The following is a 25,687-nucleotide window of genomic DNA, read 5'->3' as shown; positions in this document are numbered from 1 at the left end:
TCTCTCCTCTTCAACTTTGCATGCTATGGCTTCACTTTCTAAGCAGCTCCTGCTCCCATGTACATCTGTGCACTGCACTTGTGGAGAGCTGATAGAGGGGAGCAGATAGGGCTGTTATGCTCAGTGGGAAGAGCACTGTTGCACTGAGGTCCCACTTGCAGACTTCCTAGAGGCATCTGGTGGAAAGATGGGCTCCTAGCCTGATCTTGCAGGGCTCTTCTTCTGTTAAGGCTCTCTGTTGTTGTTGTTGTTGCTGCTGCTGCTGCTGCTACTACTACTAATCATAATTATTTTATTGTTTATATGCTGCCCATCTGACTGGGCTGCCCCAGCCACTCTGGGCAGCTTCCAACAAAATATTAAAAATACAAGAAAACATCAAACAGTAAAAACTTCCCTAAACAGGGCTGCCTTCAGATGTCTTCTAAAAGTCAGATCGTTGTTTATTTCCTTGACATCTGATGGGAGGGCGTTCCGCAGGGCGGGCGCCACCACCGAGAAGGCCCTCTTCCTGGTTCTCTGTAACTTCACTTCTCACAATGAGAGAACCGCCAGAAGGCCCTCAGAGCTGGACCTCTGTGTCTGGGGTGAACGATGGGGGCGGAGACTGGGCTGAGGACATTTAGGGCTTTAACGGTCAGCATCAACACTTTGAATTGTGCTCAGAAACGTACCGGGAACCATCCTATTTGTGGGTGGTGAGATTGGTGGTGGGGGAGCATTCTCCTGAATATTTGGGATGGGAGGATGGTAATTCTGCTGCAATTTGGATGGTGACAAAAAAAGAAAACTTAGAAAACTAATCAGAAAACTCCCTGGGGAAATTGCTGGCTCACATTACACCCAACATGATACTTGCAATGGTCAAATAACCAAGGTCCTTGGTCCAAGGAGCATCTTTAAAAACTGGGCATGTGGTGGAGACATGAATCTTCAGGATGTCTCCCCTCTTTCCCATGACTTTACCTTCTGCGCAATCATCAGCACATTGTGCCATCGGGGTAGAAAACAGAGGATGTCCAGAAAGTCAGTCAGTCCATCTGAACAGCTTTCAAGACAAGAACAGAAAAAGTGATCTGAATGGCTGCTAACTGAACCAACTGACTGGGCTTTCAGCTTAGCCAGGGATTCTTTCAAGCAACACACCTGGTCTCCTAGGAAACAAAACATTCCCCAGGATTCCACAGCTGGTTGTGAGGTCAGAGCCTGGCCAGGGACTGGAGCCAATGGGCTCTGGGCTCCAGGAACGCTCTCTCTGCCAGGCCCAGGGCACCACTGGGCAACTTCAGGCAGCTGCCAAGTGTCTGACCCTCCTTCTTTCCCTCAGAGAATCCCGGGCACTGAAGTTTACCTCTCACAGAGGTATTCCCAGCAACTGAACAAGAATAAGAATAAGAATAGTTTACTTATACACTGCCCATCGGGCTGGGTTTCCCCAGCCACTCTGGGCAGCTCCCAACAGAATATTAAAACAGAATAAAACATCAAACATTAAAAACCTTCCTAAACAGGGCTTCCTTCAGATGCCTTCTAAAAGTCAGATAGTTGCTTATTTCCTTGACATCTGATGGGAGGGCGCTGCACAGGCCAGGCACCACCACCAAGAAGGCCCTCTGCCTGGTTTCCTGTAACGTTACTTCTCACAGTCAGGGAACCATCAGAAGGCCCTCGAAGGTGGACCTCAGAGTCCAGGTAGAACGATGGGGTTGGAGACGCTCTTTCAGGTATACTGGGCTGAGGCTATATAGGGCTTTTAAGGTCAGCACCAACAGTTTGAATTGTGCTCAGAAACGTACCGTGAGCCAGTGCAGATCCTTCAAGACCGGTGTTATATGGTCCCTGCAGCCACTCCCAGTCTTACAGCCACATTCTGGATTAGCTATAGTTTCCAAGTCACCTTCAAAGGTAGCCCACGCACATCACATTGCATTAGTCCAAGCAGGAGATAACCAGAGCATGCACCACTCTGGCAAGACAGTCCGTGGGCAGGTAGGGTCTCAGCCTGCGTACCAGGTGGAGTTGGTAGACAGCTGCCCGGGACACAGAATTGACCTGCGCCTCCATGGACAGCTATGAGCCCAGAATGACTCCCAAGCTGCGCACCTGGTCCTTCAGGGGCACAGTTACCCCATTCACAAGGGCTGTGTTCTCTCTGCCTCCACTGCTGGAGGGAGTATGCCTCTGAATGCTGGGGATCATGAGTTGAAGCACATGGTTGCATTGAGGTCCTGCTTGGGGGCTTTTCATAGACATCTGGTTGGCCATGTGAGCAGAATGCTGGAGTAGATGGGTCCTTGGTCTGCCCCAGCAGGGCCTTTCTTGTGTTCTTATGCTCTTAGTGATGACATTGGTCCAACCAAAAGGCCATGGTACAGCCAGAGGAATGATGGGCAAATGAGGAGGCCCTGGGTGGACTGTGGCACTGAGACCCATCTCAGTGTTGTTCCCCAACCCATGCTGCAAGCTTAAGAACAGTGTTTGGAACTGACTGGTTTGGTTTAATAAATTCACCAAATTAGTTCAAAATTCTCTGAACTATCCCCGAAAGTAGTTCCTATTCTTGCTGAGCGATAGGAGTGTGAATTAGTTCATTTTAGGGGTAGAACTTAGAATGAGTTCATCTTCCAGTTCATTTTCTTCTATGTGTGTGTGTGTGTTTGGGGGGGGGTATTTGTTTTGTTTTATTATTGAGACTCTTTAGACCTTTAAGCTTGAAATCATAATTTGGGGGAGGATAAATTAAATTATATAATTTACATTCCACTTTGTGTGTGTTTTGACGTTTTCTTAGTCTGTATTGCGCAGCAGCTTGTAACCTTCTGAATGCTGATTTTTTTTGGGGGGGGTTGTGCATGCCAAGGATTATGTGGATAAATTTGAACTGACTGTGAAACAAACTAGTTCTTTTCGTAAAGGAGCAAATATGAACTGGGATGTTTCCTTTTGGACATGTTGAACTTGAACTAGAGCTAGTTCCTTTTGAAATGTACCTTCCCAAATTCTAATGATAGATTGTGTTTAAGACATGGTGTTATGAATCATTGCATATAAGAACAGTTAGATCTGCTAGTCACAGTTTTCTCAGTTCTGTTTGTTTTTCCAATTGTAAACTCAGTACTCCACATTTCTACAGCAATTTGCTTCTTTTAAAATCCTCATGAAAATTCTTCAGCATTTTCATAATTAAACATGTTTTTGTATGCAGTTCTGATTCACATACAAATTTTGGAAGCAATTTCTCCTAATCTAATGCATTTTTATATGTTATTTTTCAGGACCCACCCTTTTTATTTCATTTTATTGTAATAAGTTTTTTAAAGTTATAGTCCTTACAAGTTATTTTTAACATTGTGTTTTAGATTGTAGCAACCTGCCCTAGGAAATTATGGTGAAGGGTGCGTAATAACTGTGTTTTTAATAATATTAGTTCATTTTTATGCATAACTTCCCTCTAAAATAGGCCTTTTTGTGAACATTTCATTTGGTTGGAGAACTGCATCATAAAATTCATATACAGTGGTACCTCGGGTTACATACGCTTCAGGTTACAGACTCCGCTAACCCAGAAATAGTACCTCGGGTTAAGAATTTTGCTTCAGGATGAGAACAGAAATCGTGCTTCGGCGGCACGGTGGCAGTGGGAGGCCCCATTAGCTAAAGTGGTACCTCAGGTTAAGAACAGTTTCAGGTTAAGAAAAGACCTCCAGAACGAATTAAGTACATAACCCAAGGTATCACTGTAAGTGTGAATTTCGAAGGATAGTTGTGTTTTAGATCTCAGATTGGAAAGTGGATTTGGTATATTTTGCTTTAAACGAGAACCAAAGTGATTCCCACCCCCATCTCTATTGCCTATAGCTACCCTGAATATTTGGACTTGGTCCTAAATAATTTTATTTCTCTTTTCTCTTCCTCTTGAAGGGAAAGCAGAGGCATATTTGGAAGCCATCAGAAAGAACATAGAATGGCTAAAGAAGCACAACAAGGAAGGAAAGAAACAAGGTAGAGTGGGAGAAACTCTTTTGTGATTTTGAGCCCGGGGCAACCGCCCCTGTGCACACCTCACACTACGCCACTGACTCTATGGGCTGATTTGCTGGCATAAATAAGAAACATTCCTTTCAAGAAATGAAATTAAGGTTGTTCTCTACCTACATTTGTACAACGGAAATTATGTACCATGTTATTTACGTATATATATATATATATCACACACACATTGATATTCAGTTTTATACATTTCAATAATTTTACAATCATTTTAACGTTTCAGAACTTGACTTCCTTCCCCCTATTTCTATGGTTCCATAAATTTATTTTTTAATATTTTCTGCATATCCAAATTAACTTAATTTGCTCATTTATTCATCTACTTTAAATATATATTCTTATAAAACTGCAGGTTATTACAATAATCCTGCCAATGTTCTTATCTGTTTACAGTTTGTTTGTAAATATTCCATAAACCATTTCCATTATTTTATAAAAAGTTTGTTATCTTGATTTCATGGTGGGATTTAAAAAAATATATGCAGGTAGATAGATGGTTTAATTTAAAGAAAAATAAAGAAAATTATCTCATACATTGATAGTGTCGTCCTAGGCATGCCTGCTCTGAGCTAGGCTCCCTTGAGTTCAATAAGGCTTACTCCAGGTAAATATGTATATAGGATTGGACTGGAGGCTGGTTTATCAGGGCAATTTTCCCACCAAGCTCAGCAGGTCCCACCTGCCTGAGTTCTGGCTTGCAACCAATCAGGGGAGAGGCTCTGCCTGTCATTGACTCCAGCTCCACCTACCGTTTGGTCTCCCTCCCTTCTGCCCTACCAGACCCAATGGGAACCAGCTGTTGCTGTAACATTGCACCCTAAATAACTCTCTTCAAGGTACTGGACTGCCAGCATTTAGATTTGTGCTGTTTTTGCTGTTTTGCATCTGCCTGCAGACATAGGTCTCCGTGCCCAGCAAACATTTGACCACAGATCTGTTGCACAAACGTTAATCGTTCCATTAAACAAAACTGGAACCAAATGAAATTAAAGACTTGAGCACACAATTCTGAGAATGAAGTGTGTAATATTCGCATGTGATGCTAGTGTAGATTCGTATAGAGTTAATGGAAGAAAATCTGAAAGGAGACTCAATGAAGGGAGGAAGGGGAGAGCGATATGAGATGGCACAGCAAGTACAAACTTGGCAATGGTGTTTGAATTATTAATCTGAAAAGCTCTGCGATCGCGCCTGGGGAAATAGTACAACAGTGTTCCTTAGGCATCAGTGTTAATTGAGACAGCAGATGGGAAGATATTGCTGATTTTTTGTTAATGTGCCCATTACGATACTTTTCCACTGAACTTAACAGAGATAAGCGACATGCTTTGTCTGTTAATTATTAGAGTGCCGTGAAACATGTTTACCAAATTAGCCGTAATCTGCAAATTTGCAAAGACCTTATTCCACATATATTTGCCCCTGTCATCTGGAATGTTGGGCTGAATGCTGCAATGAATGTGAACTAAGTGACAGGGAGGCCTTTTTCACATTCAGTTCAGACAACTGAACTGAGCAATTATCCGTTTTCTCTAAACGGCCCTGGAAAGCGAGTGCTGTGAAATGTGATGGCTCGGTCATTATCTTTTGTGTTTGCAGATATTTTCACAGTACGCTGATCTGAATATACAAATTGAAGGGGAGTCCTGCCAATTTCTAGGCTGGAAATTAACGTAGGGTTACATCCCACATGCTGCATTCACCTGTCATGGGAAGCCAGACTGTGGCTTACAGAGACTGTGCAGGTGTGCTCTGAAGAGGCGTTTGCAGGGCCAGATTTAGGTTTGATGAGGCCCTAAGCTACTGAAGGCAATGGGGCCCTTTATATGTCCAGCTGTCCTTTGTCAACAACAAATTGTCACTGTTTTTGTGTTGAATATATCCTGTATATAAACCACATATATCTAAACCACAGAGCCTAGGACTTGCTGATCAGAAGGTTGGTGGTTCGAATCCCCGCGACAGGGTGAGCTCCCGTTGCTCAGTCCCTGCTCCTGCCAACCTAGCAGTTCAAAAGCACGTCAAAGTGCAAGTAGATAAATAGGTACCACTCTGGCGGGTCAAAGTGCAAGTAGATAAATAGGTACCACTCTGGCGGGAAGGTAAACAGTGTTTCCGTGCACTGCTCTGGTTCGCCAGAAGCGGCCTAGTCATGCTGGCCACATGACCCAGAAAAACTGTCTGCAAACAAACGCCGGCTCCCTCAACCTATAGAGCGAGATGAACTCCACAACCCCAGAGTCGTCCACGACTGGACCTAACGGTCAGGGGTACCTTTACCTTTACGTATATGCTATATGGTAATTTATGGACCCAATAGGTATCTATTGCACATGCAGAATGTAGGCACCCTATATATATAGAAATGAGCAAACCAGTGATATTTTAGGGAGCAGGCTAGCAGGCGGGGCCCATTCCGTATATCATAGGAACCTACAAAACACTGTTGCTGTATGTAGGTTTTATTTTGTTTTTTATCTTATATTTTAGAAATGTACATCCATCTTTTTTTCCTTTAATTTTTTTGGGTGGCCCCCAAGAGAGTGGGACCCTAAACTATAGCTTGTTTAGCTTATACATAAATCCTTCACTGCCTCTCCTTCTCCCCAGCCCTTTCAGCACAACACATCACAACCGCTAAGTCCAGGTTTGACTTAGTGTGTCACCTGAACCTGGGATCCTGATTAAAGTCTCTATCCCTCGACCATCGGGCGAAATTAGGCTACACGGTGTGGTTAAGGAGTTGAAGCTTAACTACCATCTCTGGTTTGGACAACGGTTGAAGTTTGGCTTCGCTGCTACACCGTGCTGTGCTAAAAGAACTGGGGACTTCTAGAGGCGCTAGGAAACCTTTGCAAAAACTTTTTTAAACCCTCCCTTGGCAATGAAAACGTTATGTTTACTGGGAGAACCTGACTCAGAGGAGGCTTGCTGCATGAATCCTTTCTTGTGTTCCAGATTACGATCTTTCTAAGCTGCGGGACTTCATCGACCAGCAAGCCGACGCTTACGTAGACAAGGGCATCCTGGATAAAGAAGAGGCAGACGTGATCAAACGTATCTATGGCAGCCTGTAAAGAGCAGAAAAGAGGACGTCTCTTGAAGCTGTAGGGAATTCTAGTCGAGCTTCACCCACACCTAGTACAATCTCCCTTCTCCCTGCCCTCGCCTCTCACCCCAAGATTATTAGAAAGTATTCTCTCTGCGTTGTACTGAATTTCTTCCAGGTGAAAAGCCTTGGTTCACAACCCACTATGACTGCATCTTCATTTTCCCCTGCGCGTCAACCATTCCACTTAAGGCAGGGTTTTTTTTGCTGCCCACTTTCTAGTCAACAGGGTAAAATGCTGGCATCATGTTGCCGTTAGCCTAATTTTTGACATCCTCTAGGGAAGGCGGATGCTTCTGGAAAATATCTCTTCCCCCTCACGCCCAGCATCCGCCAACTTGTTCCACCATTCAGTGGCTTTGTAGAGATGCCACTCTCTGCATTTGCAAAGGGCATTATTAGGGTGAGAACGATGCAACTAAATATTAAGAAATCTCACATTCGGGTTCCCATTTGTCGTTCCAATTATTTTGTGTCAAAGATGGTCCCGTTTGAATTCGTACGTCGCCATTTCCTCGCTGTTTGGTGCATTCTGTGTTGTGTCCCTGTCTGTGTGCCACCGAGTAGCTGCTACATCTTCGACACACTGTGCATCAAGCCTTTAAAGTAGATCTTACAGGGAGAAGGAGCTGTTTTGTCACGGCATTGCTATGGTCAGGTACACCAGCAATGTTGTCATTAACACACCTTCATAGTTCTTTAATAAGTGTTATTTCTCTGCATGTATAAAGAATGGAGTTCTTGATGTGAGTAGCCTAATGGCACATGTAAATAGCTGTTAATTTATAAGGAGGAGAAATTTAAAGACAAAGCATTTGAGGAGCCTAGAATTAGAAGTGTACTTAGGATGAGAGGTTTCAATATCAATGTAGGTTGCTCATCACTTCTGCCAGTCAGACCATGCAAAGTTTTGAACTTTTGGCCTGCATCGAAGGAAATTGCTGTTATACCCTCAAGCTTGTTGGAGACTGAATGGCCATTTAGCACAATGGACTGTATCCAGTGTTAGTCCTACTCAGAGGAGACCCACTGAATTTAATAGGCATGGCTAACTTTTATTTGTTAAGTTCTGTGGGTCTGCTTCAGGGTTTCCCAAACTTGGGTCTCCAGCTGTTTCGGGACTACAGTTCCCATCTTCCCTGACCACTGGTCCTGCTAGCTTGGAATGATGGGAGTTGTAGTCCAAAAACAGCTGGAGATCCATGTTTGGGAAACCCTGGTCAAGTTGAACGCAACCCAGTGTTTTCCAAATGTCTAAGAGATGAAGCATACTTTTATCAGGTTTAGATCCCTCTTACACCTAAGTAGATACAGTTATGCAGTGTGTGGGAAGCATGTCTTTTTAAAAAATAAAGCTTAAATGAATATTGAACATGCCTGCAAATTGCCCTAGGCATGCCTGTTTCCAATGACACATGCAAAGAGACAATGATCAGCTTCACCAGAGGGTAGGCTATTCTGCTGCCACTGCCTCAGGAATAGCTGAATGATCCAATCACATATCCTGAATTGTTGTGACAGAATAATCTGCCCTTTCACAAGCAGAGATTGGCTGGGGAGGAAAGCTAAGACCAGAGTTGGATATCATGCAGAGTTGCAGCAGGCAGCCTCTTTTGCAGATGGGAATTTGGAGTCCAGGGGAGACTTTCATGATTTCACTACTTACCGGTAACTTCTTGTTTTGGTTCTACTGTGGTATGTTGTGGCACACAGCTTTGGGGAACAACTGATTTACCATAATCATGACTGTAAAAAGTTGGAAGGAGAAACAACAATGCAATAAAACATCGACACACGGGATTTCCAGTTGCGCAAGGGAAATGGCTTGATGAGTATTAAAAGAGAGAAGAAATAAGTGAGAAAAGAAATAAACATTCCCCCCGCCACGAGGAAAAGTTACAATATCTGGGGCTTTGGAGTTCAGAAAAAAATGTGAATAAGGCAGAACACGATAGAAGTAAATGAGATTTAGGTAGGTAGCTGTGTTGGTTTGATGCAGTCGAAAAAAATTAAAAAATTTTAAAAAATGTCCAGTAGCACCTTAGAGACCAAATAAGTTTGTTCTGGGTATAAGCTTTCGTGTGCATGCACACTTCTTCAGATACTTCCTGAAGAAGTGTGCATGCACACGAAAGCTTATACCCAGAACACACTTAGAAGTAAATAAGATTAGACATTGTGTGTGGAAAGCAGAATAGACACATTTTCCCTCTCTCCTTTTATAATAATAGAACCTATGGGGCATTGAATGAAACTGAATGTTTGAAGAATCAGGGCGGACAAAAGAAAATACTTATTCACCCAGTCCAGGGTTTGGGTTACCATTCACTTATCTAGGAGTATCTGAACATTCCTTGATAGGAAAAATACAGCTTACATTTCCCCCAGCCCTGCATCCCTAAATCATACTCAGAACTAGGACCTGCAGAGATTCCCCTGTTGTAGAAGAGAAAGTTGCCACACATTTTAAAGCCTTCCTGGGATTGTTGCAGCTATGAGTAGAATTCTGGCAACTACTTTAGTTGTGTAGTGGTTTGCATGTGCTAGACACAGTGCAGACCACATATGTGGAGCTCCACTTACTGAATCTGGAAAGAAAAAAGGAATGGGGGAAAGTGGGTGGGGGGTTAGATCTGTGTGACCCACGTGTGGGTTATTAACAAAAGAATTGGCTGGATGCCTGGCTTCAAAACATAGGGCTTAACACCACTCCCCAGCGGAGTTTAAAACAGTCACAGAATTAAGCAGCAGTATAGCATGGGAATATAGGTTGTTTTCATATCCCATTTCGTCTGCTTGCTGTGCTTGCCCCTCTCTCTATCCCTCTGACAATGAACAGACCACACACTTAAGTAAGGTTAAAATACTTTACTTACAAAATCAAAAGTTCTGATTCATGTGTTGTTCCATGCAACCGCAAGGAGAACACAAGTTGAATCCTCCTGGATACGAAATACAGAAAGGTGGTTTCGAGCAAGCAGTCTGAGGTTGGATTACATGGTGCAAAGAGAGGGAGAGAAGAGAAGAGAGGAGAAGGAGGAGATGAGATGGTGTGGTCTGAGTCTAGGAATAGACCTCTCTGATCTTAACCCCTTCATGCATTAACTAGCACTCATTCATAGTTACGGCTGACTGAAATTTCCCACTAAAAGAACAGCTAGGTGGCAATGGTCAGATGGAAGTGTGGCTGGGGTTGCTGAAAAAGTTAATTTTGAGAAGATACATAAAGGGAATAGGGAGTAGCATGCCAAAGAGGGAGAGGAATGTAGCTCAGATACAGGAGGTGTAAGAGGCTCCCCATTTTAACCAAAGATAGATGTGCGTAGGAGCAGGAGTAGTGACAAACAAGCTTTTGCATAATGGGCAGAAAAGAAAAGAGCCTAATTTTGAGTTTAGAAATAAGAGTGGGTTTTAAAGAGAAGGATGTGGGATGATGAACTCGATTGCAGATAGCTATAGGGCATCACTTGAAAGATTTAAGGAGGTGATAGGAGGAGGTGGCATTAACCACAGGATGCTAGATGCAGGTAATAGTTTCACTAGTCATATAGAAAGAAACCGATCTAGCCTGGAGGTGCTGGAAGCAAGAAGCAGAAGTTGCTTGCATTTTAGGGGATGAAGGAAGGCGGTAAAGATGACCCCAGGCTTTCTTTCCAACAAGAGAATTAGAGATGTGTTGGAGAATTAGCAAGACTTGTGCTAGAGGAGCAGATTTGCAAGTCCTTAGCGTGAAGGTTGTAGCAGAAGCTATCGAGATGCAGAGAAGTTGTGTGCAGAGGAGGGGGAACGGAGGGATAAAAGGGCAAAGTTCTTTGTGGTTGCTACTAAGGAATAGAGAAAGAGGATAAAGTAGAACCACCCAACATAAAGACTGGTGGGAAACACAAAATGGGGCTCCATGTATGGCGCTTCCTAGATTTGCCAGCCCAGTTGTGTGGAATGGATCCATCCCTGACCTAGCAACTTGCAAAGAGCTGGCATGAAATGGTCCATGTCATTGTTCTGACACACACTGGAGCACAGGAAGCTGCCTTGTACTGAGTCAGACCATCCAGTTCAGTATTGTCTACTCTGACTGGCAGCAGCCCGCCCCCCCCCCCCCGCCCCGGATGAACCTGGGACCTTCTCCATGCAAGGCAAATACTCTACCACTGGGCATAGTTAACAAGGAGACCACTAAGTGACTTAGCACTGCATTGGATACAACCCAGTGTCTTTTTAATGGCAAGGGAATGTTGCACCAACAAGGGCAGGTTCATTTCCCTCTGCTTTTGTTCGGTGCATGTTTCTAAGCACGGGCTCAGTCAGGCTGCATCAAACGCAACGGCTTTTCATGGCGTGAGATGACAATGCAAAGAGGAGGCAGCCTCATCCATCACCCTGCACTGCAGAAGGGCTGTGGCTTGCGCTAAAAGAAGGCCAAAGTGAGCCATTTCGGTCATCACGATTAGCACTGCAGATGCCCTATATGGTACCCTGATAATTGGAGGCTTTTGCTATGACAGCATTTTAGTAGCAATTTTCAGACCACAGCTTGCAAGCATTTTCTCTTATCACCTCCATGGAATGAAGTATGTATCCTGTACATCTCCAGTTGTAATCCCACGCAGCACCATTAATATTTTTTTTTAACATTCAAAGTATCTTTTAGAATTTAGGTATTTTGAGGTGTCTTCACTATTTAAGACTATGGCTGATGGGCAAATGTAACAGAAGTATACTACATTCACAATACACTTTTCTAATACAATCCTGTTTCTGATACTGTACTTTATTAAATGCTTTACTACAAGATACATTGGCGCAGGTTTTTGTTTTCTTCTTTTTCGTGCATTGCCTCTCTGAAGGCTATGATCCTGTACTGTGGAAATTATTCTAGACGTCTATGAACATGCATTGGGGGTGGAGAGAAATCTCTGCCATTTGAGACACATTTTTTGCGAGACACACAAAACCTATTTGAAAGCTATTCCAACTGATTTCTTTAAGGTTGGATCAGGTACCAGTAAGAACAGAAAGGCTATATCCAACGATCTGCACAAAATGTGGAAACTGTGACTTGTAGCCAATGCTACTCCTGCTTAGAATAGATCCGTTTAAAGTGATGGACATAACTAACTTGGGTCCCTTAATTTAAATTGGCCTATGAGCTGAATGCAATTGTCTACAATAGTATGTCTGTCTCCCAGAAATCATCATTCTGAGAAGAGTTCAGAATCTTTTATTTCAGAAGTTTGCCCAAACCCACACCTGCCACTTAAAAAACGTGGGTGGCACTGTGGTCTAAATCACTGAGCCTCTTGGGCTTGCTGATCAGAAGATCAGAGGTTTGAATCCCCACGAATGGGTGAGCTCCCATTGCTTTGTCCCAGCTCCTGCCAACCTAGCAATTAAAAAGCATGCCAGTGCAAGTAGATAAATAGGTACCACTATGGTGGGAAGGTAAATGGCATTTCCGTGCGCTCTGGTTTCCATCACGGTGTCCTGCTGTGCCAGAAGCAGTTTAGTCCTGCTGGCCACATGACGTGGAAAGCTGTCTGTGGACAAATGCCAGCTCCCTCGGCCTATAGAGCGAGATGAGTGCTGCAACCCCATAGTTACCCATCCAGGGGTCCTTTAATTTTTTTAACTTACAAAACCTGCAGAAAAGACATACTATTTCAGAACATAGACTGCTGGATGAGGCCAGTGGCTAATCTAGTCTAGCATCCTATTCTCAGTGGCCAACCAAAATACCTCTGGAAAACCTGCAAGCTCCCCTCCTGTGGTTTCCAACAACTGGTGTTCAGATACATTACTGTCTCCATCCACGAGTGCCATTGATAGCACTCTGCTTCATGAATTTCTCTAGATATGGATGTGAAAGTATTTTAAACATGTTTCCAGAGGTTAAAACAAATACGAAAGATGTCGTTCACCCATTATGTACTTTGGGCACTAGGATAATTGTTCTCTTCAAGCTGCATGGTGTTATGAGATGCAGGCCCCTGGTAAGCACAAAACAATTCCATTGGAGGCTTCTCTTTCAAAGAAAGTGAAGAAGAGTTGACAGGAAATCTATAGGGAGAACTGAAAGCGGATTCATTTCACCCCAACGTCAATCCTTATGGCAACAGCTTTCACTGGGCTTGAATAAAAAGGAGCGGGGGGGGGGAGGGGAGGCAGGGATCTCTGAAATGAAAACCTTAGAACTTTGCAGTTGCTTTTCAAAACAGACCTCAGGGCTGTTGTGAGACACTGAATGGCTGTGTTCCATCGAAGAATAGCAGTACTGCACTTGATTTTAAATAGGGACATATATTAATCAATTAATTGCATTTATATCCCACTCTTCTTCCCAGGGCAGCAAACACTAACTGGTAAAACAATTAAAATACTGAAAAACTATTCCAATGCAGATGCAGACCGGGAAAGTTCTCTGCTTAAAAGGCGTGTTGAAAGAGGGTATGTTTGCTGACATCAATCTGTCTCAGGAGACAATGGAGGATTGTGCCTTTGAGGGTAAAGTCAAGACTGCAGCAAGCACCTGCTGTGGCAGTAGAGACTGATACAGGAGAGACATGTTTTGTTGCAGCTGGGGCAGACGAAGGCATCTGGTGTGCTGCTGCACATGCACCATGGTGTTTATTCTCTCTGTCACTGTCTGATATTTGACAGGAGGCAATTCCAAAGGGTAGGTGCCACAACACTGAAGGCCAGATTTCTATATTGTGCAGAACAGACCAGATAAGACAAGTGTCTGTAGGAGGCCCTTGTCTGCAGAGCACAGTGATCAAATTTATACATAAGGGGTGAGATGATCTTTCAGAATCCTGATCACAAGTCACATGGATGAGGCGATGAGACAAGCCTTGAATTACGTGGCCATCAAGGTCCTTATAATTTGTATGCATAGTAGTTCCAGACACAAGCAAATGGTGAGACTTCTATCCATCTTTGCAGTGCCGGTGCAATGATCCGCTGGTAATAGATGGAGCAGAATATTGTAACCTGAAGTTCCCCAACCCTGACATATACAATAGCATCCTCATTCATTTTCCACAACCAAGATATTAAATTTCTGATTTCACTTTTTCAGAAAGCATAAAGAATAAAAAAGCATAATCAATAGATTCATTTTTCTTTATGGTCGTAAAATTAATGTATTTGAAATAAAGCTGCAGTAGTTAGGGAAAAAGTCAGACACTTTGACAGCTTTGGAAATTTTAATACACTCAAATGAAACAGAAAAGCATATTTTTGAAATGTATTTGCAAAGCACCAGACCTCTGCAAAACAGACCTCAGGGCTGTTGTGAGACACTGAATGGCTGTGTTCCATCGAAGAATAGCAGTACTGCACTTGATTTTAAATAGGGACATATATTAATCAATTAATTGCATTTATATCTTTTTTTTCCATACAGATAGGCTGAAAAACAAAGACAGTTCACTTTCTTAAAGTGCATTTTGCATTTATTACATGAAAACTACATATATCTGCACACAAGTATCTATATTTCGAACATTACCCTGACACAAAGAAAAATACATTTTTTACCAAGGTTCTTCCCTTTGTTTAAAAATGTCTCCGAGCAAGTTATTGTGCCATACATACTTTAAAATCTCAACCGATTTCCAAAACAGTTAAAACTGGTTCATTTTAAGAACAAATATCTTTCTATACATATTTTTATATCTGTATAAAGACACATGTACACACACATGGAGAAAAAAATATTCAGAGCTGTATCCATCAGCTCCGATATGCACAAAATCTGCATGACAGGCTTATCTATCTCAAGGCTCCATAATAATGACTTTCATCATAAATACTTAATCTTCCTTACACTTTATCTTATAAGTATATACAGCTGTTTCCTAACGATCCTGATTCAGAGTTGTCTCAGGGATATATTTTCATAGCAGAAATACAAAGGCAATTACTAGTTTTGGAAGGATCACTTCCTTTATTAATGTATAGTAAAAGGACATTGGCCTGCAGAAGGCGAAGGTCAAATAATTTTAGTGCAAGTATAGTGGAATTACCTATATACGACTTGTAACAAGTACACGATAATAAATCAATCCAAAAGGTTTGCTTTTGAATCCTCAGATATTTAGTTCTTTAAGAACAGTTTTGATTCCAGCTCTTCAGTCATCTTCTACTGCTGCTGATAAGAAGTTGCATAGGAGTTTTCCTCATCGTCCTCCCTGTTGAGAAAAAAGAAAGCTTGTGAAAATGTTTCCAGGCGCTTATAAAATTTACTCCACACAGTAAAGCATTCAAGGAATGTAGCAGAATGGTCATTCCTTGTAGGAAATCTTCACAATTTTCAAGCAGCAATGTATCAAGCGAGCCCACAAGCATTTTGTATACAGTGAGAAGTCTACAGTTATACCTTGGTTCTCGAACGCTATCAATTCTGGAAGTCCGTTTGACTTCCAAAAACCAAGGTGCGGCTTCCGATTGGATGCAGGAGCTTTCTGCACTCAATTGGAAGTCGCGTCAGACGTTCAGCTTCCAAAAAAAGTTCACAAACCGCAACACTTACTTCCGGGTTTGCAGTGTTCAGGAGCCAAAACGTTCGAGTCACAAGGTGTTAGAGAACCAAGGTATGACTTTATATGTTGTCTACATAAAATGAAATAAAATATAATCCCTGGCCTCAGGTTTACAATCTACAAAAACATACCACAAAAGGGAAAAAAAATAGATCAGTAGCAAATAAGAAATATGCAAATGCAAGTACAACTTCTTAGTTACAAGTTTTTCTAATGACAAGTTGGCGTGAAAAAGTTCCAGGACAGATAGCAAAAGTTGCTAGTCTCTCAGCTGTACTTAGTGGCATGGGCTTGCAACCTTTCTATTTGTTGCAGCCTTAAGTAGTGACTGCTTCTGGGCAGCAGTTCTTGCTACTTTGCACAATTTATTATGGCTTTGCTAATCATGGCAGGGGCAAGGACAATTAAGTCCTTCCAACAATATTTGAAATCATATTCAGCTACGCCAGGAAACTGAATTCTACTCCCACCTCTACATTCTAGGCTATTTCTATGCTCCAAATAGTCCCATGGAATCATGGCATACAGACACCCTGCGTATATTAAGAAAACAGCAAAACATATCACAAAAGGAAGATGCTTTTGGCCAACAAATAAAATTAAATAAAATTAAAAGAATAAAATTAAATATCTTTCAATGTCCCTATTGAGCAGAACAAATGTCATTTTTAGAACTGTAATTCATATTTAGCCACCTGCCAAATGGACTGTATCACAGAAGGATGGGGGGGGGGACTGCATTTGTCAAAGGAACTGAACTAAATTATTGCAACCTTTCCGCAAAGAGTGTTTTGTTTTACTAAAAGAATTTCTAAAAATAAGCTAAATGCACTCCTTTAATTTTTATCAAAATAAAAAAGGCAAAAGTAAAATACAAAGGCACAGAAGAAATAGAAGAACTGCTGCCCTGAGCAAGGAAATAATTACTGTGCATTAACAAAAGGTCAAGAATGAATGAGGCCATAGAGATGCTTGCAAAAATCTGCACTGCTACACTCTGGAGTGGGAGGGAAAGGAAGAGGGAGGGAGAGCCCTGTCATCCCCCTGAGAAGGGAAGAAAAGGGTGAAAAGTTTGCTCCCGGCCTTGTTGGTGTGCAAGTTGTATTGGTGCAACTGGCAGCTTCTCAGTAGTGGCACCCACCCTGTGGAATATTCTCCAATCAGACGCCAAACAGATAGTCAACTATACAACTTTCCGAAGACATCTGAAGTTAGAACGGTATATGGGGTTTTTTTAATGTTTGTTATTCTTATTATGCTGGAAGCCACCCAGAGTGGCTGGGGCAACCCAGACAAACTGGCAGGGTATAAATAAATGATGGTGATGATGATGGCTGCTACAATTATCTTAACTTTTTTTTTCCTTGTGTGGGTTTCTTGTTGTCTTTTTTATTAAAGGAGGTGAAATGTGCCTGGAAGGAGAGGAGCGGGGAGAGAAGAGGGGCAATCACAGTAGTTCAGGGTAGGGGGAGGTTTGGTGCGGGAAAGGACACATAGCACAGGCAATTAATGACTATGCTGTGTGCCAGCCCTCAGGTCTGCTGTGGCTGCTGCTGTTGAATTGTGGGTTGATTCTGTCAGGGAACTGCCATCGGAGCCAGAGGGAGAGGGAGGGCTCCAGAGGAATTCCGGAGAGCGTCCCGGGAGGGAGAGAAGCAGCACATCTTCTGGGGAAGGAAATCAGCGTAGCACCAGTGGAGAAGGGGGGCAGATGGGGGAATCGGCGAGGTGGCTCCAAGACTCCTCGCCGGGGACCAGCAGGGAGAGCACGGGTCCTCCGATGCCCACACCCTCCCTGCGCGGAAGGCTTCCGCGCAGGGAGACTAGGCGTCAAAGAACATTTATGCTGGAAGAAGTTCAAGAAACGCCCACTGACGGATTCTGCCAGCGATTGAGACAGCCACGGGTGAGTGGCTGTCCGGACAAGAAAGGTTCACTCAGGCAACGCAGCCAGGTGTTGGCACCGATTTACGCACGAGCAACCCCTAGAACCATTACAGATTCTGAACAAGTTCTCCTTCATCCATGATCTGATTGTGGATGAGGAGGCCAATCTCATTAGCATCGCTGAGACCAGGGCAGGGCAGGAAGATTAAACTCTGGAAAGGTCTTTGGTCTTTTGTACTTTTGCTTTTCTCAAAGTTTTTAAAAACGGAATTACTTCAGTTCTCTAGGGTGTGTGTGTGTGTGTGTGTGTGTGTGTAAAATTTTAGCCACTGAGCTGATCAAAGTATCTGGAATTTGCCTAACTAAATCTGTAACATGGAAGCTCAAATACTAGAATTTCCTGAAATTTCTTGAAATTTTCAAGAAAAATTGTAAACCTTTCCAACGGTACTGTGCTTTAGTGGGTAACTCTCTGTTTTGTATACTACTGTTCTGAGTATTATCCACATCAAGCCCTCAAAATGTGTTTAAATAAGCAGGCAGTTTTCTTATTTCTTTACCTGTTATCTTCAGGTTTTAGTTTCCGAGCTGCCTGCTTGGACATCTTAATCTGCAAGTCCAGTCTATGTAGAAAATCTTTGGCAGATAATTCTTCAGGTGGAGGGAGCTGATTGTCAGGCTCTTGAGGACTGGGTGAAGAGTTGTCTTCCTGAACCGTCACTGGTCCATCTTCACAAGAAGAGGGGGTGTCAGCTTCATTCTCTGGAGACTCCAATGAGTTAAGTCCATTAAACAGCAAAGGCTTCTCAGATATAACAGGGATATTTAATGTTTTTCTCAGAAATATACAGTCATTGGTGAACAGTTTATTTGCCCTTTTTATTTGCTCCATCTGAAACAGACATAAAACTATGTTTACTGATTCAAATAAAGATTGTTTATCAGTTTTCTACGAACAGCTTCATGACACACATTTCCTTCTAAATGTAATGTCTTTACCATCTCTTCTTTCAAATATACACTATAAAATATATCTTCCAATAAAGAAATTAAACAATAAAATATGATCCCTTTGGGCATATTCTCTTATTGGTGCCCCGTAATAATGTTTCTTACAAAAAGTAGAAAATAATGCTGCAAAACACAAATTGAATTTAAATACCAAGCAGCCAAGCAAGTTATCTCTCACTCATTCAGCAGATTAATGGAACTGGAAGTCATGAACCAGGACACCTAATGCAAAATCTTCCATGGAACTTTAAAATTAGGGGTCCCAAGAGCTTATCTGAGTTTCTAGTTGCCAGCCTTGGTGCCCCTTCCAGCACTTGCTAGAAACAGCTGTTTGCAACAGCAAGGAACAGAGAGATGGGTGTGAAAGAGGGCCTTGTCATCTTATTTACATCCCTTACACTCTCCTTCATTTGCTAGTTAACTCGTCAAATAATAAGCATGAAATATCATATAACTACAGTGACATTAAAGATGGTATAACTAAAGAGCTGTGGCTCTAACTGCACCACACCATCAGCCATCCAAAATTCCCACGATGGTGTTAGGAAAAGCTTATAATTAACAGTCATGGAACTAGACTGACCATCAACATGAAGCCCTATGTCCTATTGCAGCTGAAATAACAGGTGCCTACCATAGACATGTGAATATTTAAGTTACAGTAAAGGTTTTGGAGACAAACTGTATTTCCAGCTCTAGCTAGACAAATAAAAAACCCTGAAATTAAATTGCATTTTCTTTTGTATTTCCATAACTGTATGAAACAGTTTTGTGTTTTTGAAACTGGTTTTTATATATTTTTCACTATCAGGCAACAGTTTCTCCATATATGTGAATCATTTCAAGTAGGGTAGTATCAACCAAGAAACACAATATTTTCTCTGAGGCGTTGTTTTCACTATGGGCTAGCAAGAAAATGTAGCAGCCACAGCGCAGCTTAATAAATAATGCACATAAAGCTATTACGTAACTCAAGATTTTGTTTCCCTCCTGCTCCTCTGGCACATGGCTCAAGAAATGTAAAACTTCAAAGGAATTTTTAACATCCTGGTTAAAATGAAATCTAAATACAAACATGTTAATTTACACCCATCCCTTAAATCCAAATCAGTAGCTTTCTATTAATCATGTTTGTTAATTTGTGCTTTTCTATATAAATATTGAACCATAGGAATGAGATGAAGCACTACAAATACATCACTTTAGGTCATATTGTTATTATGAGTCAATACTGGGGACCAGGGACTGAGAAATCATCATAGGTACTAGAATCCAGTACCTGGCTCCATGAGATGCTATCCTGTCATGAGAAAGTTCATCCCACTGTACCAACATGAGCTATCCTCCTGTTTTTATTATCTTTCAATACCTGAGCTCTGCAATCTTCTATATAATTGCTATATAAATCTGTTATAAAATTGCAAACTGTTATTAACTATAAACAAAGCACACCTCCTTCTTATCTTATTAAGACAGAAGATCCAAAACTAGAAGCCTTTGCTTTGGAAAGTTCTAGGCCCATAGTTATCTCTAACTAAATAAAGTCCCTTGCGCAATGAGTTTTAATGAACCAACATTTTACATCAGCGATGGGAACTTTTCTTTCTTCAAGGGTCACATTGCCTCATACCAAATGTTTAGAAGCTGCATGCCGAAAGTGGGTGGGATCTGAGGCAGAAGTGGACAGGGTTATTGCTGTAACACCTGACTCCCACTATGCAAAACACAGTTTGCTTCCCAGCATGGCATTTTTGGCAGGAGGCTGGTGAGCTAGTTCCTAGCTCTTTTATTAGATGGTTCATTGTCCTGCTGTATGCCATGGAACAGGTAAATGAGTGCACTTATGTGTGTAACTTGACTTTCTCATTTCAGTAAATGTAGCAAATATATAATTATATATAGGGAAAGGTAAAGGGAACCCTGACCATTAGGTCCAGTAGTGTGAATGCTTATTTCATAAATATGCATTGGTAGTTAGCTTAGCATTTGCAATGCTATTAGTAGCCCATTCCATTACATCAGTAATTGTCTTATGTCTGATGTATGTTTCCAAGTTTTTCCACCTTCCTCAAGGACAAACCCAGTGTGAATGTTAGTCCAAGAGTTTGCTGTCTCTACCAACCCATGAGACTATCTCAGAATCTCCTAAGAAAGGTTGATACAACTCCTGGACTCCTGGTAGCAGCACATATTCCAGGAGTTGCACCTAAATCTCCCCAACCACACTGCAAGGGTGCTACTTTTTGCCGTGTGCTTTTTCTTAGAGCAGTCCTGGTTTGTTTCCTCTCAGAACCCCCAGGTCAGGTAAGTGCAGGGGTGGAGTGGCAATGGGTAGGGCTGGGAGAGCAGGAGCTGCTTGTTGCTGCCACCAGTGGCAGCCTGGGCCTGACTCAGCAAGGCACAGGGTGCAATCCACCCAAGCGCCAAATGGATCAGGGCCTTTGGATGTTGCCAAGGGGCACAGGGCCTTTCGACAGCGTTGGCCTGGCTCTGCAAGGCACAGGGTGAAATCCACCCCAGCGCCCAGCCGAGCGGAGTTGTCTGGTGCTGCTGACTTGCCTCTAGTAAATAACTGTCTACTCAGAAGAAAGCCACACTGAGTTCAGTGGGCCTTACTACCAGGTAAGGGTTTGTGGGGCTATAGTGTTTTATGTAGGTAGCCAGGGCTCCTCTGGATGACAAAATCTTCCTGCACCAGGTCAGTGAGGACCACTTGCTTTTTAAAATTATCCCTTATATACAGAACTCCCTGTGCGACTTTTGGACTGTATCTGTAGGTTTCCCTCTCTATGTCAGATAACTGGGGTCAAATAAGTGTTGCTTACTTTTTATAATACAGGGAAGATGGAACTCCCTCAGGAGGTTCTGGACTCTCCTTCCTTGGAGGTTTCTAAGCAGATGTTGGATGGCCATCTGCCTTGGATGCTTTAGCTGAGTTTCCTACATTGCAGGGAGTTAGAGTAGATGACCATTGGGGTCCCTTCCAGCTCCATGATTCTATGTTCTTCTGCTTCAACAATATTTCATTATGTTCCTATCATCTTATGTAATTGTATTTTGTATAAATTATAAAAATTATAAATAAAACATGTTCTATTTACAAACAAAACATTTAAATAGCTACCTTTCTACCAGTTGGTTGGGGGGGGCATGAGCGTAGCCAGTATTTTTGTTGTGGGGGGCAAGCTTTTGTTAGGGGGAACAGAACCTCAGATTTGTACTGATTTGTATTGATTTTTACTTTTGGGGGGAAGCTGCCCTCCTGCCCATGGGGGGCCACAGGAAGAAAACAAGGTCGGAAGGGAGCCACTGTCGGGAAAAGGTAGGGAAACACTTGTTTGTTGCTTCTCTGAGATATTGCTTCTAAAATGTATTGTCACCCAAAACAACCACTTCACCTTCTTTTGTATCTGGGTGAATCTTTAAATAATTCATACTAAAGGGAAGACATGCAGCCAAGTCAACAAACTGAATCACAGTTCAGTAAGGTTGGGGAAGTGCAACAGTTGTGTAACAAACATCACCGCTCCTGCTACGCAGAGAATCCTCCAAGAAAACTTTCTTTACACAGGGCTACATACCTGATCATGTCTTTGTTCTTAAAGCTAGAGGTGCTGGCGCTCAAGTATCTCTGAAAGTCCCTAACCAGTTCCTAAGGTGCTGGCTGTAGTACCTCTTATGATGGTGAAGATACTCTCTTCATGCTGAAAGGTGACCACGGCAGGGCAGCTACACATGAAACATTGACATTTTGTCTGCTGCCCAATTATGTCTTTGGGGGAGGGCAGTAGTGCAGTGTAGAGAATCTGCATTGCGTTCAGAAGGTCCCAGGTTCAATCCCAGGCATCTTCAGGTAGAGCTGGAAAAAGCTCCTGCCTGAAATCCTGGAGGACTGTCACAGTAGAGATTACTGAGCATAGATGGACCAATGCACTAAATCAGCATAAGGCACTTCCCTGTGTTCTTACAACTTTAGTGCTAAAGGCAGGTGTGCTCGGGTTCCAAGCACACCTGTCTAGATTCTAGAAGCTCATCCAGCTCATCATCTGAGGTGCCATCTACAGAAATCCATGTGGGGGGGAAGGGACATGACGACACCGCACAGATTCAGAGGAAAGCATTTTTCTCACATCAATCACAGATGTCTGAGGGGCAATTTGTAGTGGGATCCCCTCTACACATATTCAGAGTGAATTGTTCTCCTTTTATCTGTCACAGATGCCTCAGGAGCTATCTGTAATTAATGCAGGGGAAGAGGAGGGCAGGCCCTCTGTACATACTTACTTCTTATCACTCACAGAGGACCAAAAAGCTGACTTGGGTTACTGGGCTGCATACCTATTGCACAAGTTTTGTCAACATATCAATCTCAAATGCCTAAGGGGCTGATAGTTATTGGGAGGGGAGACGAAAGGCCCTCTGTACATGCTCAGACAAACATTCTTCTGTCAATCAGAGATGCCTGGGGCTCAGCACACCCACCCCAAGAGAAGCAATCTCTTCATATCAAGCACAGATGCCTGAGGGACCAGCAGAGCCAAAGGGCAGGGGGAGAAAAGCCTTCTGTACATGTTCATAGACTACATCAGTCACAGATGTCTTGGGATCTATCTATAATTAGTTTGAGGAGGAGGAAGGCCCTCTCTGCACAAATATAAAAAGGGGGGGGGGGCAATCTGGCTTACTAGCAATACAGTGGCACCTCAGGTTACATACGCTTCAGGTTACAGACTCCACTAACCCAGAAACAGTACCTCGGGTTAAGAACTTTGCTTCTGCATGAGAACAGAAATCGTAGGAAGCCCCATTAGCTAAAGTGGTGCTTCAGGTTAAGAACAGTTTCAGGTTAAGAACGGACCTCCAGAACGAATTAAGCACTTAACCCGAGGTACCACTGTACATGTGAAAAGGATCTAGGGACCAAGACTTGAACCAATGGCTTCGAGTTACAAGAAACACTAAACACCAGGAAGAACTTTCTGACAATAAGAGTGGTTCGACCGTGGAATGGTCTCCCTCGGGAGCTTGTGAACTCTGCTTCATTGGAAGTTTTTAAGCAGAGGTTGGATGGCCATCCGTCATGGATGCTTTAGATTCCTGCATTGCAGGGGGTTGGACTAGATGACCCTCGGGGTTCCTTCTGACTCTACAATTTCTAAGCGTACTCTTCCTAATACTCACATATGTATGAGAATCCAGTTGGAGTCACTGAGAACGTGGCGGGGAGGGGAAGCACTCTGCACATGCTTCAGATAAAGGGGGGACGCTCGCTTTCGCTTATCAATCCCGCAATTATTCCACTCTGGTGGTGGGAGCCCCCAGAAGAAGACGGCACTCTGCACATGTTCAGGCGCTTCACCCCCTCAACCCGCGTCCTCTCACCCATACCTACAGCAAGGACGCCAGCGACCCTGCCGGCCCAGCCGAGCGCGGCCATCACCTACCGTCACGCCGTACTTGAGCGCGATGCCTTGCAGGGTGTCGCAGGCGCTGATGCGGTGCTCCACGTAGCGCTCGGCCAGCGGCGCCGCCACGGTGGCCGTGCTCCCGTACGAGCGGGTCTTGGTGCGCGCCAGGCTGAGGGACAGCTCGGCCTCCGTCTCGGAGGCATCCGGCCCGGGAAGCGGCTCCTCCCGCAGGAACAGCCCGGGCACCGGCAGGAACTCCGCCATGGGCCTTTTTTCCTCGCGCGCTCTCCCCCTCTCAGCGCCTGGCGGGCGACGCCGGGATTCGCCGCCGCCGCCGCCACATCCTCCCTCCCCTCAGCTTTTCCTGAGGAGAAGGCCGGCCGCCAGGTCGCCCGGAGCAACGGCCTCCTCCTACGCGCCTGCGCACCAGGAAAACTGAAGTGGGTGCGCGCGCGCGCGCGTGTGGAGAAAGTTCCCTCTCGGCGAAGGTCTCCGCTCCGCAACCGACCCCGCCGTCTGCGCGTGCGGGCAACGGCCGGCGCATGCGCCGATCCCGCTAGCGCGCCAAGTCGAGGCGAAGACGGTTTGTCCCTCAGGCCAACCGCCGCCACTGGCGCGCGCGACAAGTTATTGTCGTTGCTCTAACCGCCTCCCTCTTACTCAATGGGGGCTATGAACTCTTGATTAAAATACACGGGAGTGAGGGGAAGGGGCGTTTTTCTTATCAATTCCTCCAAACATTATTATTGCTATTAATAATTATTAACATTAAACATCATGATTAATTCCTCCAAAGCGTCCATATTGCTTTTTTTGACAGCTCTTCTGGCTCTGTCCGTTGCTTTCTACATCCATAGTTTCTCCCTTATCTAAAATTATTGTTGCTGCCGGGATGCCCAAAATGTAGCCGTTAAGAGGCGGCAGCAATACTACTCTCAGAAGCAAGTGTACAAAACTATATTTTAAAAAATGCACAACTTGCAGACTTGACATTTAGAATAAGAGAACAAGGAGAACATACGTTTAAAGAAGACTGGCAAACGTTTGTTGGCCATATGGGAAATAATTGTGTACAGCTGAAAACGCTGTAAATTCAACTGTGTAAATAATTTTTGATGGATGTAATAATGGAAAACCGATTGGTGTAGTTTTTGTAAAATACGCAGGGATTTATGATAAGTAAAATGAACCATGGAAAGAGAAGAAGGGAAATGATTGACATCTTAAGGATGTAAAATGAGTATTTTAAATTGTAAAACAGAAAATTTAAATAAAAATTATATACAAAAGAACAAAACTATAAAAAGAATATTGTGTTGTATTCAGTGCTTGTCCTACTTGGACTAGACCCATTGAAGTTAATGGGCGTGATTAACTTAAATTTATTAATTTCAATGAGTGTACTCTTGAGGATGTCCTTAGCTGGAAATACCTCCTATGAGAACGGGGTGGGGAATAAGAACCCTAATTTCAGCATCACATTTTTACAGTATTCTTTTTAATTATGAAACCAGCTTTTTTTAAACAGTATTGAATAGTTTGATATTAACCACTTCTACACTTTTAAAACAATTATTTTGACTGCTGCTGTTAGTGGGTGGTGTGCCCAGGGGCAAAAGTAGGCTTTCTGTCACCCGGGTCAGAGACCCAGTTTGGCAAACACACCACATGCGTTTGTG

General features: G+C 43.2%; 2 protein-coding genes and 1 long non-coding RNA gene across 3 annotated transcripts in view; 1 reads left to right on the top strand and 2 right to left on the bottom strand.

Annotated features, from left to right (window-relative positions):
• Window positions 1–9,178, top strand: part of SCG3 (secretogranin III) — a 46,315-nt gene extending 37,137 nt beyond the window's left edge. The window contains exons 11-12 of the mRNA XM_083412154.1: window positions 3,922–4,002; window positions 7,009–9,178. Coding sequence (XP_083268280.1) covers window positions 3,922–4,002; window positions 7,009–7,127 — 200 coding nt within the window. The 3' untranslated portion in view covers window positions 7,128–9,178. The remainder of the gene's footprint in view (window positions 1–3,921; window positions 4,003–7,008) is intronic.
• LOC310663908 overlaps window positions 1–25,687 on the bottom strand; it is a 58,802-nt gene that overhangs the window by 19,179 nt on the left and 13,936 nt on the right. Inside the window, exon 2 of the long non-coding RNA XR_014504662.1 lies at window positions 967–1,275. This is a non-coding gene — a long non-coding RNA (uncharacterized lncRNA). The remainder of the gene's footprint in view (window positions 1–966; window positions 1,276–25,687) is intronic.
• Window positions 14,592–24,527, bottom strand: LYSMD2 (LysM domain containing 2). Its single transcript, XM_083412340.1, has 3 exons — window positions 24,045–24,527; window positions 18,150–18,481; window positions 14,592–15,351 (listed from the first exon to the last, which is right to left on the bottom strand). Exons 1-3 carry the CDS (start codon window positions 24,270–24,272, stop codon window positions 15,303–15,305), a joined length of 609 nt encoding a protein of 202 aa, XP_083268466.1. The 5' UTR covers window positions 24,273–24,527; the 3' UTR covers window positions 14,592–15,302.

This window comes from Podarcis tiliguerta (genome assembly GCF_965153285.1).
Source record: "Podarcis tiliguerta genome assembly, chromosome: 14".
Lineage (NCBI taxonomy): Eukaryota > Metazoa > Chordata > Lepidosauria > Squamata > Lacertidae > Podarcis > Podarcis tiliguerta.
This window is presented reverse-complemented; position numbering and strand designations above follow the sequence as displayed.